Genomic DNA, 20315 nt, shown 5'->3' with positions numbered 1-20315 from the left:
TTATCTAAGTTATTATGGATATTAAATATCTACCGTTAATTGGTAGTCCATCATAGACAGTGATAAGAAATTCAACTGAAAAGTACAACCTGAACCATCAACTAAAAACTATGTATATTACATTAAAGGGGCCGGTCATGTATTACCGGTATGTTCTCATTCATTTTTGACACAACCCTCACTGAAAGAAAATGCAAAGCACTTTATATTTTATTGTCCATTTTGTCAAAAGTCTCCCCTAGAGACTCTCACATTTTGGGGTGACCCTCCCTGTTTGTTCTGATCTGAATTCAAATATTCATGACTCATTATCATATTTTATCATTCATCCTATCTTTTTTGAAAATTAACTAAATGAAGATTAACAATAACATGCAAATCTGCCAAATTATTGGCCTGGCAAAGTTTAAATTAATCATAATTACTGTTATAAAGTTTTGGATCCATCGTCTGTTTCTAAATACAGTGAAACCCAACTTTGACTTGTGTGGCATTGTTGAATCATCTACCCAATGTTCTTTATGCATTGATATGCATCTGCACAGAGTGGTCAAAGTCTGTGTCTGACACATAGTGTGCTACAAGGGAGACATCAGTTTGTGTCTAGCCAAACTGTCTGATAATCTCAAGGGCTGCCTTGGTAGCATCAAGGGATGTAGCTAATCCTAAATAAACATAAAACAAGTGACATCATCTCTTCTACAGAACACACGATCAAAGCCTGCCCCACCTTTGATGTTTATTACCTTGCTACTCTAAAAACAGCTAATTAGCAAAATGAACTCAATGTCAACTCATTGTGGACTAGGGGTTAACAGGGCAATTAGTGTCAGGTGGGTATTAGTACTTGCAATTGTCTGTTAATTACTTAATTGAGTAGTGACGGCTTAGTCAGTTGTGCCTTTACAACTGCTATTCAACTTATCGAGTCAGTTTACTATGTAACATGCTTCTTGGGACCAAGGAAATGTATCTTGCTGGATAACAGTTTTTTTCTAATTTATCAGAGATCAGAAATGATAATAATGACGTTTTTGATGTGCATTTCTTTGTTGTGTTCACTAGGATGATGGTGATGGTGTTTGAATTATTAGACACTATTTATTCCAAAAGAGGAATAGGGTTGGTGAAGAGGCAAAGCTTATTTGAACATAATCGATATTGAATAAACAGAAACTGTACAAAAAACAGATTAACTGTATCTACAGTTGAAACTATCATGATGCAAATTTTCACTGAATCAAAGTCATATCTTTTCAAGACTCAGATCAGGTTGTAGTGATTGAAGGTCACATTAAACTTGCTAATTTCAAATCATTCATCCCACACTTATGATTTGGTTTGCTGTTTTATGCCGCACTCAAGCAATATTCCGGCTATATGTAAATAATCGAGTCTGGACCAGACAGTCCAGTGATTGACATCATGAGCATCGACCCACACAATTGTCACCGAGCCTGATCGCCACCTGATGGCGTTAGTCAACTCTTTAGACGAGCATTGTCGCCCGTTACGGAAAGTATTGGGTTACAAATAGGATTCCTAAATACAGTTTCAGCTTGACATTGAGTACTTTAAAATGAAAAATACATTCACAACAAGTGAGCTGTGTCTGCCAATCAGAGTCGGTGAGTAAATTGGAGTAGGGGACTAATTTCGAAGGTAAACTTGTTTCAACGTTTAACAACTACATGCATTTGTGTTTGTATGAGACGATGTGTGTTTAATTCCATATATTTTACTTCAAAGCATGTTATCACAATAAATTGAGTCGGGTATAGGATAAGTTGGAGTAGAGGCTAATTTCTATTGTAAACTTGTTTTAACATTTCACAATTATTGGTCTTTGCAAGTTATCAATCCTAGTTTAATTTCATTTATTTTACCAAGGTAAAAAAAAAAATAAGGTGTCATTTTCGTCAAGTAATAATCGCCGTTTTTGCTTTCGGCGAGTATTTCGCCAGTCAGTGCTGTTTTGCTAAGGTGTCGTTTCAGCTATAACCCGCTTATTGCACATTATTAGTTTCAATTTATATTTATAATCATTTTAACCACCGTAATAAGTAAAAAATGAAATAAAAGTATATAGAAAATAAACAAGTACTTGTTATAAAATGTGCATCCGCAGGCAATATTTATAAGATAATCCTGCATGTAGCTGTGGCCATCACACTGAAGATGCACTTCACTTCTTTCTCATATGTCCAAATTACAATGATTTAAGACAGAATATGTACTATTATGATAAGGGATATGATCTAAATTCAATTCTATTAGGTAATCCTGAAAGGACGTCAAAGATAAACTTAGAAATTCTTAAATCAGTAGAAGACTACATTCAGCTATCCAATAGCTAGGTTTTGTGATTGTACATAGCATCTTAAATTTATAATACTATTCCTTGCCGTATATTGCAGTATAATATTACTACTAAAAATGCGACCTGACAGCGCCGACAACGTAGTTTCTATAATAAGAACATGTATATAATTGTATTCCTTGACTGTACTTTTGTCATATCATATTGTATTCTAATTCTGGAGCGGTATTCAAATAAGTTTTTGCTTGTTTACCCATCCAGTTCACATATAAATGTTTAAAACAATATTTAGTAAACAAATAATTTAAACTCATGCAACTACATAGTGTGTGGAGACGATAGACCACTGAAAAGAGCATATATATGCACATCCAATGACCCCTGACATCACAATGCATTGTTTTGCCAGTGTGCCAGGCAACAGAATACTACGAATTACTGTGACCTGTTTGAAAAGTTAGGTACTGTATTCTAAAGGTAGGCCCAAAATTCTAGACAATCCAGTGATTGATATTGTGAACATCAATCCACACTGTTAGATGGTCACTGTCAGATGCCATGAACCAGGTCACCGAGCCTGATCACCTTATCTATTAGGTTATCTCTTATGGGTGAGGCTAAAACGGCACCTCAGCAAAATGTCACTGATTTCTCCAACGAAAACAGCACCTTGATTTGGCAAAAAAGGCTACTAATTGTTGTCTGTTATCTGGAGAGACATGTTGATTCCTGGCCGAAATATATATAAATGAAATTTCTATAAAATTACTATTTATTTCCTAGTTACTAAAATAAATATGACATATATAGTATACCTGTTGTCCAGTTTCTTGACAATTTCGCCAGTCTCAGCTTCAGCTTGACATTGAGCTAATCTGAGTAAAGCTACTTAAAACTTCAAAGCATGTGATCTTTCAATGATAAGTTTAGTTGCACCTCCCAATCAGAATCATGAGTAAATTTGAGCAGAGGCTAATTTCTAATGTAAACTATTTTTAGGTGACTAACATTTAACAATTATTTGTGTTTGCAAGTTTAATTGCATTTATTTTACTTCAAAGAAATCAAAGCATATTATATTTTCACAATAAGTTTAGTTGCATCTCCAAATCAGAGTCGGCAAGTAGATGCTAGTTTTTAATGTAAACCTTTTTGAACATTTCTCAGTTATTTGTGTTTACAAGTGACCATGCAAGTTTAATTTCATGTATTCGGGCATATTCAGACCCAAGGTAAAAAAAATAACAAGGTGCTGTTTTCACCAGGCAATAGTAGGCGAGGTACTATTTCCCTTTATAGTTATCCCTCTCTTACAACTAGCATAGGTTGATGGGGACCAATTCCAACCCGGAATCCCCAAATGAGTGGGTATGGTTTTACGCTGTTTTTAGCAATACCACAGCAAGGGACACCTGACATAGACTTCACACATTGTACCCATGACAAGAATCGAACCTTGGTCTTCAGCACTTCAACCACTAGGCTACCCCACCGCCAAAATTCCCAACATGATAAAGTTGTCATCACGGTATTCTTCAACAAGTTCAAGTGAAAATATCCATACCTTTCAAATGTCTTATCTTCCACTTCACAATGTTCACTGTTGCAAAACTCCTGTCATTTAATTTGTTCTTGATTATTCACTCCTGCAAAAGTAAGTTTAGTCGGTACGGTATGAACTAAAAAAATGAGTCACTATAGAGTATCTAGATAAAGGAATATAAATAAGCAAACATATTTCTACATCATATACATTAGCAAGGATTAACATAAGTTAGGTAGATTGCTTATCCTACAAAAATTAAATCACACATTTACTAACATATATAAAACAGAATAAGTGGCTTACAGAAGATAAATAACTTTAATACGTGATCAATATTATTAACATATTCCTTACCTGAATCAGAGACCATATAACAGTCTATGTATTATGGTCTCTGTCTGAATATGTCACATCTTCAGCTCCCTGCAATCGAGGTTGTGAAACATTTCTGCTGTAGGAATATTACATCCGCTGGGATATCCCTTGTCACACTGCCTGGCATGGTAGGCAAACGCATATTCCATACACCACATAGGTATACTTCCTAATACACACTGTCGAAATCCCCGCGGCTCCCAATATGGCCTTTATGAACTGTAATCGGCCAACCTCGTCTCTTTCCGTAACTGCTGCAGAAATGACCGCTCGTCATTCGTGACCAACTCGTGTTATTCCGGGACAAGCAAGTCTACCCATAATTCCCTGTATGGCCGAGGGCGCCATTTTGGAACACAAATGTAAACAAACACTCAAACCTCTGTAATCGATGTACACCGTGATGCTTGATTGCGATATGCTTACCTCGTGTATCGATACATTGTTCTCAATCACCTCTAACTCGGAAATCCCGGTCGAAATCCACCTGAGCCATCCACAACGAGGACGTCAAGTATTTCGAAAACTCGATTGACAGCCGAAGGAAGGAAGAGCAGCTTGCAGATGCCAGGTACGTAGCAGGGCTTCGAGACATAATGTTCCATGATTTCTATACAGAGATCTTATGGAATGGATTGATTTAGATATTTTCCTGATCTCCATGTTACTACTGTAAACGTCAAGGGCCCTTTTAGTTTTGTTGTTTTCGGAAACCCTTTGTTATTATTATGATCAAGTGTTTGTTGTGACATGGTATTTCTATTTGGGATTGCATAAGAGCTACAGGTGCAGGATTTTTAAGGGTCGTGTCCTTATTCTCAACATAACGCTGGGATCTGATGATGAGGGTTAGTTACCAAGGGTATAAATCTGGCAAAGTGCATGTCAAACAAAATGTGACATTCAATTCCAATCATGTGTTGCCACCTGAACCACCTGAAAGTGAGATATGGATTACAATGAATAATGACAGCTTATCAATCTTTAACAAATTCACACTGAAACATTGAAAGGATAAAGACAAGTTAGTTGTTTTCTGTTTCAGCATGTTCAGGGTTTGTGGGGAGGTTCACAGACATCCTCAGGGAGGATACCAAGTATTGAGTGAGTATTTTTGTTTGTGATAAATACAAACTACATGTATTCATCATGGTATATTTCAATGTAATGTGAAACATCACACTCACAATAGTCCAGCTCTGTGATGGCAGCCTGTAAATAACTGAACATGGACCAGGCAATCTAGTGATTGTTTTTTTCAGCAAAGATCCATGCCCTCAGAGTATGATGACAACCTAGTCTGACCACTCAATTCATTAGTTGATTAGTGTTTGCAGCGGTAGAAACTAACACTTTCAGTCCACTAGTCCTTAAATCATAGCATATAGCAAAACCTTTAAAATGTCAAAATGACTAGTGCCAATTTCTAACCCTGGTGTTTGGATGTTGTGTTTGTGTGTGTATGTATGAGTGTATTTAGGTTGGTTTGTTGTTTAACGCCGCACTCAGCTTTATGACGGTGGTCTGTAAATAATCGAGTCTGGACCAGACAACCCAGTGATTCATATCATGAGCATCGAGCCACGGAATTTAGATCAATGACATGCATCAACCAAGTCAGAGAGTCTGACCAACCGATCCCGTTAGTCGCCTTTTACGACAAGCATAATGGCCTTTTCCGACAAGCATGGGTTGCTGAAGACCTAGTCTACCCCGGAATCTTCACGGGTCGAGTGTATTTAACTTAAATCATGAATCTTATACTTGTTTCTCTGTGCTTTTACTATGTAACCCAAATTTTCTCTGGAATAATAAAGTATTCTCTTATTTATATCATTTCTGAACAAAGTGTCATATCAAGGTTAGATCTCTGTCAAAACAGTGCCATGGAAAAGCCAAACAAATAGCCTAGAAATAAAAGTAAATACTGCATTGCATTAATCTGCATTTCAAGAAAATGTGGCAATAATTCATGGAATGATATTCACCTCGGTGAGGATCTCTCTGCATTGTCGAACAAGTTATTTCCTATGTAATGTATGTGTTGAATGACCCTGACTTTGTTGTCAAAATACTGTTTTAACATTTGTTAAATATGGGGGTAAATGTCATCTCTGAATGTTTGACATGAATTATTATGATTAGGGTAGTTCTAAGTCGGAATCACAACCGGGGTCTTTTCATTTGAATCAAATGTACAACATGTACAGTTTGGACATTTCTGTGATGTGAATGCTACTTATGTTTGTAGAATATCCGGATGAATAAAAGAGATAGTCATCCGTGCAGCATCAATACAAAGAAAGACCATAGAAGAGCAACAGTGAGTGGTAAATATTTTGAAATTATTCTGTTTGGTTCATATGGTTATTTTGCAAATATGTCTTCAGTTTGTTCCTTATCGCTGTAGGCACGGATGTCCTATTATCTAAGGCACTACAATTTTCTGTGCAGAGTGGCATCTCTTGGGCTTAGCAGAAACCTATTGTCATGGGTTCAAATCCTGGTTCTCCCCGATTATGTTGCTAGGTTTGTCAGCATTATACACATACTCGTGGGATTCATCAAAGACCTGCATCACTTAGGACTTTCTTCCCACATCAAACTAACATGCGGTGATATATCTGGAATACTGTTCAAAGCAGTGTTAAAGCCAAATCATTTATTTAACACTGCATCCAGCAATAGTTTGGCTATATGACAAGGATTGTGAATATATATTTTTCCCATGTTGATGAGTTGAAACAATCACTAAATGACATCTCTTAAAAAGATTCCCAGCATTCCAAGCCTAATTAATAGATAAGGTTGTGATTGAGTAGGCTCATTGATCACATGTAATCATACCACAGTGATGTGGGATATTGTCCATAATAGTTATCATCGGTTTGTCTGGAACGAGTTCATAACATTAGTCACTGGTTTGTCTCGTTGAGATTTGAGATGTGATTATCTTAAATGTTTAGCATATAACAAGACTCACATATGACAACTTAAGTGATTTTGCTGCCTTCTATCTGTAAGTACATGTGGCAACAATTCTTTTTGATTGCTAAAATCTTTTTACATAATGCTGCAGAAACTGAAGTCCTGCTTGAGATCCCTGGATGAGTACTCCAGGTTGACAGTCTGGAAGGACCAGATGAGGGAGTCCTAAACAGAGGCTGCACCCCTTCAGATATCAGAGGTGATTTGCAGACAGCGATGATGAGGGTCCTGTTATTTCAATGGAGGCCGACCGGGAAATTGTATGCCAAATGGTACTGGGACACACAAAGGCTGGTCTGGCTAATGTGAGAAGACCAACCAATGCCAAGCTGGAGTGTAATTCTTCCAGGACATTCAGGAAATTCTTGTAAACACTTGAAAGGAATGATAAATGGGACTTATTGTCTTTAAATGTGGACCCAAACACCAAATGGAAAGTTCACAATTCTACTAACACAATGCAGCAGAGATAGAGTCTAACTGTTATCCCCTCATCCTGGTTCCTGTTCATCCATGGCAATATAGAAAGAAAAGGAGGATTGAGGGAAAGTAAGTTATCTGAACTGGTGAACATAATCCGTAGGTACTGTCAAGCGAACAGTTATCACACTCTGTTATGAGTATTGAAGAATAGGATGAAATTGCATACTGCATCAGGAACCATCATGTGAACACTGTTCAATGTGCGATATACTATAGGCATATGAATAAAAGAAATTGATAATTTGATTGTTGCTTATGTTTCATTTACCAGCTGTGTAATTGGAGATGTTTCATGATTTGGCCTCAGTTTAATAGCCACACTTCACAAACGTCTGATGACACATTGATCTGTTATGTCAAAGGTTAAAGTCACAACCAGACAAAAAGTTTGTTTGTGGTCTAACTCTTCCTTTGGGCAGGGGTCGAAGTTGGAAAAAGGTCGTGTGTGATCTATATATACTACATTTTCCCTTAAATTGCCTTTTCTACAGAAGTCTTAGTAACTCTTATACATATACTGGTTACATTACTTCCATATTTTGGTCAATGATATGTTGAATTCTACCAAAGGACTGCATATTTGGTTTATGTGCTGGATAGATCTTTGAAATGTTTTTGAAATATTTATCACTGATATTGAAGGTCAAATTCACACTCAAAAGTGATAACTCATGAGGGGTTGAAGTGTAAGATCAAGGCAACAGTGAAGGGGTCATTCATAAAGTATTTCTGCAATTATAACTAAAATGCCTATTTCTGGAGATATTTGTGAAGTATTAAGCACATCGTTGTTATATTATTTGAATACACATATATGTGCAGTGGTTACAACTCGAGTGTCAAATCAACTGTCAATCCCTTTTAATAAAATAATTCACAGTAACTGAGGAAGAGCTTACTGTAGTACCATAAAACTAGGGTGAGGCAAATGTCAATGAAGTTAGTATTTTGGATATAACAAGTACATGTACCGTTACAAATAGTCTTATTATCATCTCACTAGGACCAAAGGCCCAAGTGAGCACATTGTCAATGACTTTTTCTTTTTCTCAGTACAAACTGGAAGTCTGGACATGAAATTTAAGGATATCATTATACAAGAACTGATGTTTGTTCATTAAATACCATTAACATCCAAAAAGGACAAAATATGAAATTGAACAATTTTCTTCTCCAAAAATGTTTTAGGAGGATATTTACCATTAAAATAACACAGAATATTACAACAGGTATCTGTAATGCACAGGCTAACATTATTTACCAGAAGCAAGTCATGAAGAAAATTTGCATCCGGATACCTTCCGGAAACCCTCTGGAAACCTTCCAGATGCCTTCAACAACCTTCAAATTGCTTGGTATTTTCAAGTTAATTTTTTATGTGTTTCACACTTAAGTGAACAAAATGCACCCCCAAATTTTGACATTTTTTTTGGAAGGTTTCCGGAAGGTTTCCAGAAGGTATCCGGGCCGGATCCAAAATGGGAAGGTATCCGGAAGGTTTCCGGAAGGTTTCCGGAAGACGGAAACCTACACTTTTTTCGCTGTGGTTCTGTGGTAGGCTCCTAGGTTAGCCTTAAATACCAATACAATGAGTCAGGAGTCTTTTCAATAATATTCACAGCACAATATGCAGAGCGGATCAGACGGCTTTAAAGGTGAGACATGTTTCATATAAATATTCCGACATTTCTTGATTAGTATGTCTTCTCCTTGAGACGACTACACGGCATGTTTTGAAATAACATGTTTAAGATTCTCTACGAATAAGACAAACCTTAAACGCAATGTTTTTCCAGTCTTCCGTAGCTTTTCAAGTGTTCTGGCTCTCCTATAGCTGAAAACACACGTCTGAAACAAGGATACATTCGCTTCAACTGTACTAAGCCTGTTTACGTCTTTAATACACCAATGGACAGTGTCTAACTGACTATTTGCAGAGCTCCCTAATGCAACAAATGTATTCATAAAAAGACAAGTCATGTGTTTTTTTCGCTCTCTTCTGTTCTATCGCCAATCTTAGTTCCAACTGCAATTTAAATTTTTCTTCCAGAAGAATTATCACTTCTGTCAAGTTTGTCTTCAATGGCAGTTTTTGTGTTGGATTATCTTGTGGCGAATTCCATCAAATGGCTTTCCTCTGTACGCATTGTTTCAAACTGTTTCTTCGTGTTCACGTGGGTTTGCTCTGCTGTAGTTTTCAGTGTAATTAAATATGATGTTATGTGGTTTCTGTATGTTTACAATATTGTGTTACAGCTTTGACAGAAATAGTGGTTTCAACAAGAATTCGTTGAGCAAAATTATATTGAAAGTAACAAAAGATAGATTTTCATTTCTGATAAAGAAATGTTATTCAATGCTAAAAGCTTACCCTTCTCTGGACCACGGACATGTCACGGTAGAGCCGTGTTAACAGATTATATACAATTCGCCCGTGTGGCCATCATCAGAATGTTATCACGAGTGAGTTTGATTTACGCCGCTTTTAGCAATGTTCCAGCAATATCACGGCGAGGGACACCAAAATTCGGTTTCACACATTGTACCAATGTCGGGAATCGAACCCGGGTCTTCTGTGTGACGAGCGAACGCTTTAACCAATAGGCTACCTTACCGCCGTTATGAGTAGATAAATTATAGTGACATGTATTACACCTGATAATATTATTATTATAATGAATAAAACAATAATAACGCTGAAATCTTCCGAAGAACAAAACAATGTGGACATGAAGAAACACTGATTTCACTCGTGACATTTCCCTTAATCACTCGTACCGTGTGGGTTATTCAATAATTATTTGCATTGTCGAAATGAAATAAAGTCAAATAAATTAGGTGTGAAAGCAAACGTTGTTCTCTGAACACTGTACTTAATTGAAATGTAAACAAAACAAAATTTAGATTCACACTGGGTAGCATTTTCTCCTATTTTGAGAGATCCGTTCGTCTACGCGTTGCATACAGTGGCTCACATTTCTTTTAGAATATACATGGGAAGAGGATCGTAGCAAGTTTCCGTCCTGCTTGACACCATGTTTATTTGTTTCTTTGTTGTTTAACACCGCACTCAGCAATATTCTAACTTTATGAGGGTGGTCTGTAAATAATTAAGTTTGGACCTGATAATCCAGTGACTGACATCATGAGCATCGATCCACGCAAGATAAAATGAATCAACCAAATTCGCCTCCAATAAATACTACAAGCATAGTCGCCTTTAATTGGTGGCTGATAACCTTCCTATCCTGGATCCCCTGTCGCCATTACTGACGCAAATCACGCACAACAACAACGGTGCTTACTTGCATGTCTGACTAACTCTTGGTTACAAAAATCCCAATATGCATATGCCATAGTTATGTACATACATTCCCTGAATCAACAAAAGTCCTTCTCTAAACTTCTCGTGTACTGCCGTCATATATATATACATATATATTGGGATATATATATATATATGTATATATATACATATATATATACACTTATGACATCAAGCTGTTCAGTAATACATTACACGTGATGATAACTTCGTTGCACATGAGTTAGATAACACTTACATAATCAGGTGAATGCGGAAGTCTAAGACCTAATTTACATGTTAGATTGGGACCCACATTTTGCTATTACTTCCCTTTTTATGTAGTAAAAATCTCATCATGTCTTATGATTTGTAAAATACCTAAATATACACGGTTTCAATATCGATATTTCGGATTTAATTGTTTGTTACCTAGGGAACAAACAAATACGAACACATACTATCTTTATCCACAGCTTTTTATGGGCTAGTTCTAAGCATAGCAGAGTTATGCTCCCATTTCTTTGTACGTGTGTATACCTCTCTCTGTCGCCTTTTGCCGTCATAGCTGAAATTCGATTGTCAACATTTATAGCAATCTAAAATGATGTTGTCAAGTCATTATGTCGTTCAGATATTGGTTAGTATTTTGCTCATACAGTTTTCATGAAGCTGTGTCCCCTGTGTATACTTTTATAGGTGTACGATAAAAGGTGGCGAAATGTGATGTTTATTAACGCATAACAAAATCTCGGACAACATTTAACCCTGTCTTTTTTCACACCAATTGAATAAACTGAACGGCAAAATAAAGTATAGGTGGGCAATTTGTAATTTTCTCACTGCAATCTGTTGTAATAATATATAACTAAACTAATCGGCAAAAGAAAGTATAGGTTGGCAATTTGTAATTTTCCTAAAAATAGCGATAACTAGTGGAAAGTGGGTATTGGGAATATAACTGCACGGGAACAGGTACCATTGACAGTAGACAGGCTGATTCAACAGTACAGGCATATATGGAGGACACAGTGACAACACCACTGGAAAACGGTCAGATACGGCTCATTCACCTGCTAAACAGATTCGTAAGGGCGACGGCGACGGCGGCGGCAGCAACAGCGTTGGGACATCCCAATAGCCAACGTACAGTACTACGACGACTTCGTGCTGCTGGAATCCGAGCGTATCGTCCTTCCCGAGGAATGGTACTGACTGCTGAAAATCGACGCCTGAGACTGCGATGGGCAAGGCAGGTTGGACGCTGTGAAGTGAGAAATTGGCGTCGAGTGCTTTTTACCGATGAATGTCGGTTTAACTTGTTTCGAAATGTCGGCAGAGAACAAGTTTATCGACGCAGAGGGGAACGTTTGGCTCCGGCGTGTATTCGAGAGGTCCATCCATTCGGCGGGGGAGGTGTCATGGTGTGGGGTGGTATTTGTGGAGATCAGAAGACTGATTATACAGGGAAACCTGAACGCTGTGCAGTAAGGAGACCAAGTGTTGCAGCCAGTTGTGCTTTTGTTCTTACAAAACCAACAGCAGGGGACATTGTTTCAACACGACAATGCCAGGCCCCATACTGCAAGATTTCTAAACAACCAGAACGTTGACGTTTTGCCCTGGCCTGCCCACTCACCCGATATGAATACTATTTAACATCTGTGGGACCATCTTGACAGACAGATTAGAGCACGCCATCAGCCTCCCGTCAACAGACAAGAATTGCTGCAGGACCTGAGAGACGAGTGGCAACGGATTCCAGTCCACGTCATCAGAAGACTGACGTCATCGATGAGGCGGCGTATGAGAGCATGCATTGAGGCAGCTGAAGGTCATACACGCTATTGAAGGCAACTGTGTCGACAATGAACTTGTAGTGTGTCTGACAATGTTTTGTTGACATTTCAGACAACTTTTGAAAAAGAAATGTCTTACCCCATCATTGTTTACCTTGAGCTTATATTACCTGTGATTGCACAAATTCATTCAAACTGTGGTTGATCAATAATGTGTAATCCCTCCCTAGATTATATTATAATTGACAACAAAACCTCTTATTGTTATACTTTATCGATCATGGAACTCGACCTGTACTTTCTTTGGCCGCCCAGTTTATTTGCATTTAGTTTTACTTTAAATTTGAATCAGGTAGAAAATTTAATATTGTACATCAGAGGTAGACCCGGTGCCGCACGAGCGCATTTCTTGCACAGTGTTCAATTTTCAGAACTTGTATAAAATGAACGTCTGAAAAATAACTCGGCATCCACGGGTTAAAAAAACTCACAACGGAAGTCATTGATTCACATATAGCATATATGAAAACATAGCATGACATCACAACACGAAACATTACGCCAATGACGTCGAATACCAATAGAATACATAGCAGCCCGTCGTTAGGGAAATGATGGTATCAAGTGATATCCCCAACATTTCCAGAAATACAAATCTTAGCCATGTACAACTCAGGAAAACGTTCATATTGTTTTCTTAATGTTTACAGATGAAGCATTCACTCATCCTGAAGGTCTTTATCCTCCCGGTACTCCCCATCTTCACATTTCTCCTGGCACAGAGTGGTAGGTGTCTGATATACGTTAATGGAAATTATTATGTTCATCCCCTTATCTGCTTGGTACTATGGCTTGGGCTAGATGATTTACAAATTGAAGCAATGTTTGAGACAAACTATTTTAGAAACACCGTTCCTTCTTTGCATAGTGTACTGTGATTGCGGAAATACACTGAATAGATAAGTTGTGGACGACGGTATGTCCAAGTATTAAACATGTTTCATATGGTAACAAAATGATGATGTATTTTCCTGTTTGTTTTCTCTTAGATACAGCTGTAATACACTGTCCTGACATAGCCTACTTGAGTACTTCTGCTGAAATTACCTGTTCCACGTCTGTCAACTTTAATAATACCATTTACGACTGCCCATGCGGAGCTGCATCACAGTGCCCTGTGACAGGCTGCACCAATGTATCAGGATTTAATGCAAGAATCGTCAACAACAATCAGACTGAACTCACAATAATCAATGTACAACCCAAACATGCAGGGAACTGGTCATGTTCTGATGGAAATAGCCCTCAAAACTCGTTTTGTCATCTTTTCGTCGCAAGTAGGTAGACGTGTTATGAAGAATAAAGATAAATAGTGGGTGAATTAAAAGGAAAATGATTTCCAAAAAATATATAATAGTTATGCATGTGTTCATGATCAATCATTATCAAATAGTGATGATACCATTTGTTTGCGAAAAGGTGAGCATATCCTGAACCACCGTTGTATGAATTGAATGTAAAGAGTTAACTTTGTGTGATATCACCAATGCCTTCCATGCATTGCTGCATTCAAACAGATGAATATATGACACGCATTATTAATAAATTGGTTGTTGTTTTGCGTCACTCTCACCAACTTTCCAGCTATATAACTCCTGCATGTACATAGTCGAGTTTGGATCAAACAAACCAGTGGTGGATATTATGAGCAAAGGGACTCAACGTGCTAGTAGGATAATACACATCACATGTCATCTTTGAAAGCATCCAACACAGAGTACTGTGAAATAATCTAAGCTATAAGAGACTGATTATTCTTTATCAATCTTTACACATAGTCAGATATGCTTGCCGTAAAAACTGACTATGCTTGTCGTAAAAGGCGACTAACGGGATCGGGAGGTCAGGCTCGCTGAATTCGTTGATGCATGTCATCGATCCCAATTGAGTGGATCGATGCTCATGATATTAATTATTGGATTGTCTGGTCCAGACTCGATTATTTACAGGCCGCCGTCATAAAGCTGGAATATTGCTGAGTGGGGCGTTAAACAAGAAACAAACCAACCAACTTAAATAATCCTGATATACTTGAAATATTCAAGCAGAAAGTCAATCTTATAGACCTTTTTCGTGAAAGTAAATAATTCAAAGTCTTTGTAACTAAAGGAGGATGTTCAATTTTAGTTCTATTACATCACTGAACATATTGTAATTACAATGCCACTGATGTCATAACTTGATATAGATGTGACAATGATGATCAAAATGAAAGTTGCGGGATTTGCATATGTATACAGTTATTCAAAATTTGATGTTTTAGAGATTCCCTCGGTCAACATAACCAGTGATGTGGATGCTGATTCAGTGAATCTGGGTGACAGAATATCCCTCACCGTGGACATTCGAGACTACCACTGCTCTGACGCTTACAGCTTAACACTACAGATCGGGAGTGCCACCTATACATGTGAGACTGGGTGGAACGCTACCATCGAAAATCTGACCGAAACAGTACCCATCAATGTGACACAAATACACTTCGGGGACGTGAAGCTTATGTTTGTCTGTGGTAATCACCAGTGGAATATTACTCCTGAAGGTGTAAACGAGCTCCAGCAGAATAGTAAGTATCATTAATGCTGTAGCCAGCTGTAAGTCATATGACTCAAACATAATTGAAGCAGGTAACTTGTATCGTTTATTTGTCTGTGTGTGTGTGTGTGTGTGTGTGTGTGTGTGTGTGTGTGTGTGTGTGTGTGAGAGAGAGAATGTGTGTGTGTGAGATTGTGTGTGTGAGAGAATGTGTGTGTGTGATTTTGTGTGTGTGTGAGTGTGTGTTAGGGTGAATATTTGACAACATCAACAAAGAGCAAACACTAGCGGTGACATTACATTAGAATTGCCATCGAAATTTACGTCGTACATGTTGTCTTCCGGATTGTCTTGGAACAATACAATGATATGATCAGCTTGAAATACATGGAAAAGTGTAAACAGTTTCCAATTACTTTTAGATAAACATAAATCAAACGATGTCCCTTTGTTTTAGAAGGATATTCAAATGACCATATATAGGCTCATAGGTTATCACCCTTCAGACACCATAACTTGTCAGATAAGGCAGGCAAGCACAACAGACGTGTTCTGACATATCACATGCGTCCCCTGTGCTATTTAAATAGCATAGGTAAAAAGTAGTTTCAGTATGTATAAACAAGGGCTTGCATTTATGGACATATCACCATGTCAGGCTTTACTGACATTATTCTAGGGACAATGAATAACTATGTCGAATACTGAGCATTGACGTCACGCCTGATGACAATACTCGATGGTTTGTGATAGTGGCATCAGATTCTCCGATAAAGGGAGTCCCAAGTTAGTTCCGCGTGCAGAGAAACGCCATTGTAAACTACTGCGGATGCAACAGCAACACCATGACGACGGTGATCGTCAGCTAAGCAGCAGTAGGCACCTTACTATCGCATTTAACACTGACATGAAATGATATATTAATATCGTGATGTGAGGACGTGATATATGGTCCATCTGATAATTCACCTCATCCTTGACATAATATATTGGGCAAATATAGTTGTCACCACAACTTATATATTCAACAAACACTACTATTAACTGAAAATTTGTGTATTGAAAATAGCACAATATATTCTGTTACAGAAACTAATGTACAAACCACTATTGACACAGGAGCTGTTTTTGTAGGAAGCACCCCAACGCCCACCGATGATTCAAAGCTGTTAATAGTTGCAGCAGGAGCCTTTTTGACTGTTGGTATCATCATAATTATCACTATCGTGTGCTGCTGCTACCGCTGTAGAAAACAGGTAAATCCAGCTGAAACACACGAATCCATCCTTCCCTTTGGTCCTCCCTATATATCTGTGGGAGAGCCAGCAAATACGGCTTATGCTGACGTGGATGTAAGTTCTCACCGTAAAATTAAGCCTACAAAGCGCTCTCACCCATTAACATTGAGTAACATTGAGAGGTGGTGATGAATTGTCCATGCAGCCAGCGAGAGAGGATGATGGAGTTTATTTATGTAGAGGTCATTGTACAATATATTTTCCTGATGTAGATGAACTTTAGGTCCCTGCTAATATAACCAAGAACATATAGCAGAATGACCAATACGTCTTGCCATAGAGGCGGATGACATATGTTTCGAAACCACTGTTTTTGGTTTTACTTTGGAATCTCACACAGACCTGTCAAACCTTTCCAAACCTGACAAGAGAAAGCTTAGCATTTGTGTATTATCTTCGAGCATACTGTAACTGAAGCAAACAATTTATCGATGGCTATTCCTTTCAGCAGAATTTCTTACAAGACAACACTTTGTTTTCCTTTTCGCAAAAAGGACTTAGTGTAGTGCAAAAGCACTAATTCTCACAAATGCAAACAAACTGTCCAGCTCGTTCCTGACATCCGACACCTGAATTGTTTAACCTAAACCTTCCACTCACTCACCGGTTTGGTTTTGAAGTAGTTGAGCCCATCGTGGTTTCGTGATGATACTTTATTTTGAATAAGATTGTGTTGTTATATAATATATATTGTATTTGTAGCCTTAAGTGGCAATAGCTTGGAGACACACATAAAAGCATTAATTTCATTTTGACTGTAGGAGAGCACCATTTTGGTTTCTCTAAACAAAATGAGTTTTTAAAATGAAATGAAAGTAACTTAATCTGGACATGTTTTAACCAATCGCCTGTCTCATGTTGTGATTTAGTCATGTTTCGTAATGAAGATAATCCATTCAATTTGTTCAATTTGGTTTTAAAATAGGTAAAATGTTCAGGGAAAATATAACTCCTTTTGCTAAAGTTAACCAGTTTATATTTTGTAAGAACAAACTATTGCGCACTGAGCGATTATCTTCTTTAGCTATAGGCGTAGTATAGAGCTTTATCACGCACTGCAGTGCATATTCACTGACAGTGAGTGATTATCTCCCTTACCCGAATAGCTCTATTTCTCAGTACCTTTGCAATGTATTGTATGCTATTCAGGCAGCCAGTGAGAAAGGTTTCAACGAGAAATTCAGGTCAAGCATGTCACGAGCACTCAATATTTCTCCCTTCACACTCCTACTGCAACTTATAGTTTAACGCGATTAAATACATGTAAAACAACGAGTTTTATATGAGAAATTTGAATTCAGTTGTTTTCATAATCATATGTATGGTGCCTGCTGTGCACAGTTAAGCACAGTATTGTTGCAAGTAGTTCATTGTATGTAATGTGTGATACATACCGTTTCATGCAGCGGTTTACGGTTCTGCATGGTTTATTGCTTTGATATTTTTTTAAACTTCCGACAGAGATTTTACAACCCTATATGTGCTTTACTTCTGGATACATAGGAAATCAACAGGTTGGAATGTAGGTTGCACTTATTTTCCTAAAAAAATAAAATGTTTGCATGATACATTCACGATGTTTTGTTTGAACATAGTTACATAATTCTAAACAGACTTCAAATATAAACCCGTAATCACAACACAAACCAAGTTAACCAAACGGAACCGTACACAAGAATAATGAGTGAGTAAGGTGGGTTTAACGCAACTTTGAATAGTATTCCACTTATATCACGGCGTGTCAGCTTGACGTGGGAGGAAAGCCCGAAGTGATGCAGGTCTTAGACACACAGGTGCATTCAAAAAAAAGGATGTACTTTAAAAAGATTTTATTTTTAAACAAGTATAATGGTATGGAAACACTATAAGAATTGAGCAAAGCTATGGAAAAGTTGAACATACAAGGAATTTTTAAATAATTGTAGATATGATAACCGATCTTGGAAATTGTTTCTGTATAACTGTTGGTAAAAAAATATTAAGAAATGTTCCTTTTAGCAGAGTGTGCCAAATTTTGTATCGTGATTGAGGATTATTTGTGATTCTCTTTCTTGGTTGTGTTTTATACAAGACATTGCACAATGTTGGTCATCTTCTAAGACATCACATGCTTTATAGAGACGTTGTTCCCATTGGGTTAGTGTTTTGTATATCTATCAGTTTAAATTTTTAGTTTGTGATAAGTTAAACAAACTTTTGAGAAATGTGACCTATGAGCTTTGTTTTTACAATATGTAAGATAATTCTCAATTTAATACATGACTTGACCAACCTGTGTGTTCTTAACTTGCTGTTGGGTGAATGGATAAAACATGATTTACAGTGGATTCATTACAATTTTTTGGTGTTTACTGTTTCAACAGGATTTTTTTATTTAACACAGCAAACATTTTGACCAAAAAGATTGATAGTTGCTGCCAAAGCATGTTCTTAGAATGACATTTCTTGTGTTATCTATATCGGACTTGTAATGAATCATTTCATATATTACTGGTACTAGTAGTGGGTATATACCAAGTTCTGACTGACAGGCCTAGTTACGTGTTTTTTTGGCCTTCGTCTTACTTGTGCTGACCATTTAAAGACACTGTTTCTTTTATTGTGATTTCCAAAGATAACTAAATAAATATAAAAACAATTTGTACTTTACACCAATCCTCTCATCCCATTGCTTAAACTTCCATCCTCTGCCTTTGACTTTATATGGTGGGAAACAATTGATGCTCTGCAGCAGTCTCTACTTGTCTATTTTGGAATGCTCATTGTAAAGTTAAGGATACGTTTAACAGCATATGTCGTATGAACTCAACTTGAATGTGACAAACCACGAAAGTGCTCGTGAAAAATAATGTGCATACCTACGTCATGTTATGTTGGTTTTCCTCACATTCATTCTGTCTTAAGTATTTGCCAACTGTAAGGCAAGTTAACAACAAGTACCATTTTGCAGTGTTGATTGGCAGGACGCAGTTAGGGGATAGAACCACCATAGACCAGTCTCGGGGCAGACACTGTATCCACTTGACCACGAGGCAGCCTCAGTATACGAATATTTCTCTTAAACGTCATTTTATTGACCTGTTTCATTTTGTGAACCATTCCCCTGTAGGCGCTGAGATCCGGAAACGTGGGATCCGCTACTGCTAAGGCGGTGCCTTTAGAACAAGAAGAAGCTGGACTGCGTATTAATCCTGTTTATATAGGATCCCATGCGCATGTAATGGAAAGACAACTTGACAGTGCAGCCCAAGCAGATCCTAGCACACGTTTGGGAGGTATGTACACTCTGAGGGTATAATAATAGGATTGATATACACATTGTTCCAGAAGGGAAGGTGTACTTGTGCCACGCTGTAATAAACAAGAAAAAAATGTTTCTTCTTATTAAAATAGGAGAATAGCAAAGCATGTGCTACGTATTATGAATTCCGAAATAACTGCCTGAAAACATTTCGGAATATTTGTCACAACCATATCCAATCTGTGTCTAATTAGGATACAAGGGTTTAAGCGTAAATTATAAATGATCGTTGTGTACTTCAATACAATGCCAAAAATCATAATGCCAACAGAGGTGAGATATTGGGTTTTCCACATGTGTCTGTTT

At 37.5% G+C, this 20315-nt stretch overlaps 2 protein-coding genes across 2 annotated transcripts in view; both read left to right on the top strand.

The window, feature by feature from the left end:
* The window catches only part of LOC139456997 (zonadhesin-like), a 387647-nt gene that overhangs the window by 87833 nt on the left and 279499 nt on the right, over positions 1-20315 (top strand). The gene's annotated exons all lie outside the window — the stretch shown is intronic.
* LOC139457534 (uncharacterized) overlaps positions 13526-20315 on the top strand; it is a 33048-nt gene continuing 26258 nt past the window's right edge. The window contains exons 1-3 of the mRNA XM_071238916.1: positions 13526-13601; positions 13865-14152; positions 15139-15441. Of these exons, the coding sequence (XP_071095017.1) occupies positions 13526-13601; positions 13865-14152; positions 15139-15441 (667 nt within the window). The remainder of the gene's footprint in view (positions 13602-13864; positions 14153-15138; positions 15442-20315) is intronic.

The sequence above is a fragment of the Haliotis cracherodii genome, unplaced genomic scaffold (genome assembly GCF_022045235.1).
Source record: "Haliotis cracherodii isolate W230 unplaced genomic scaffold, xgHalCrac1.p SCAF_12, whole genome shotgun sequence".
Lineage (NCBI taxonomy): Eukaryota > Metazoa > Mollusca > Gastropoda > Lepetellida > Haliotidae > Haliotis > Haliotis cracherodii.
The sequence above is the reverse complement of the archived record's forward strand: the minus strand, read 5'-3'. Positions and strand labels throughout refer to the sequence as shown.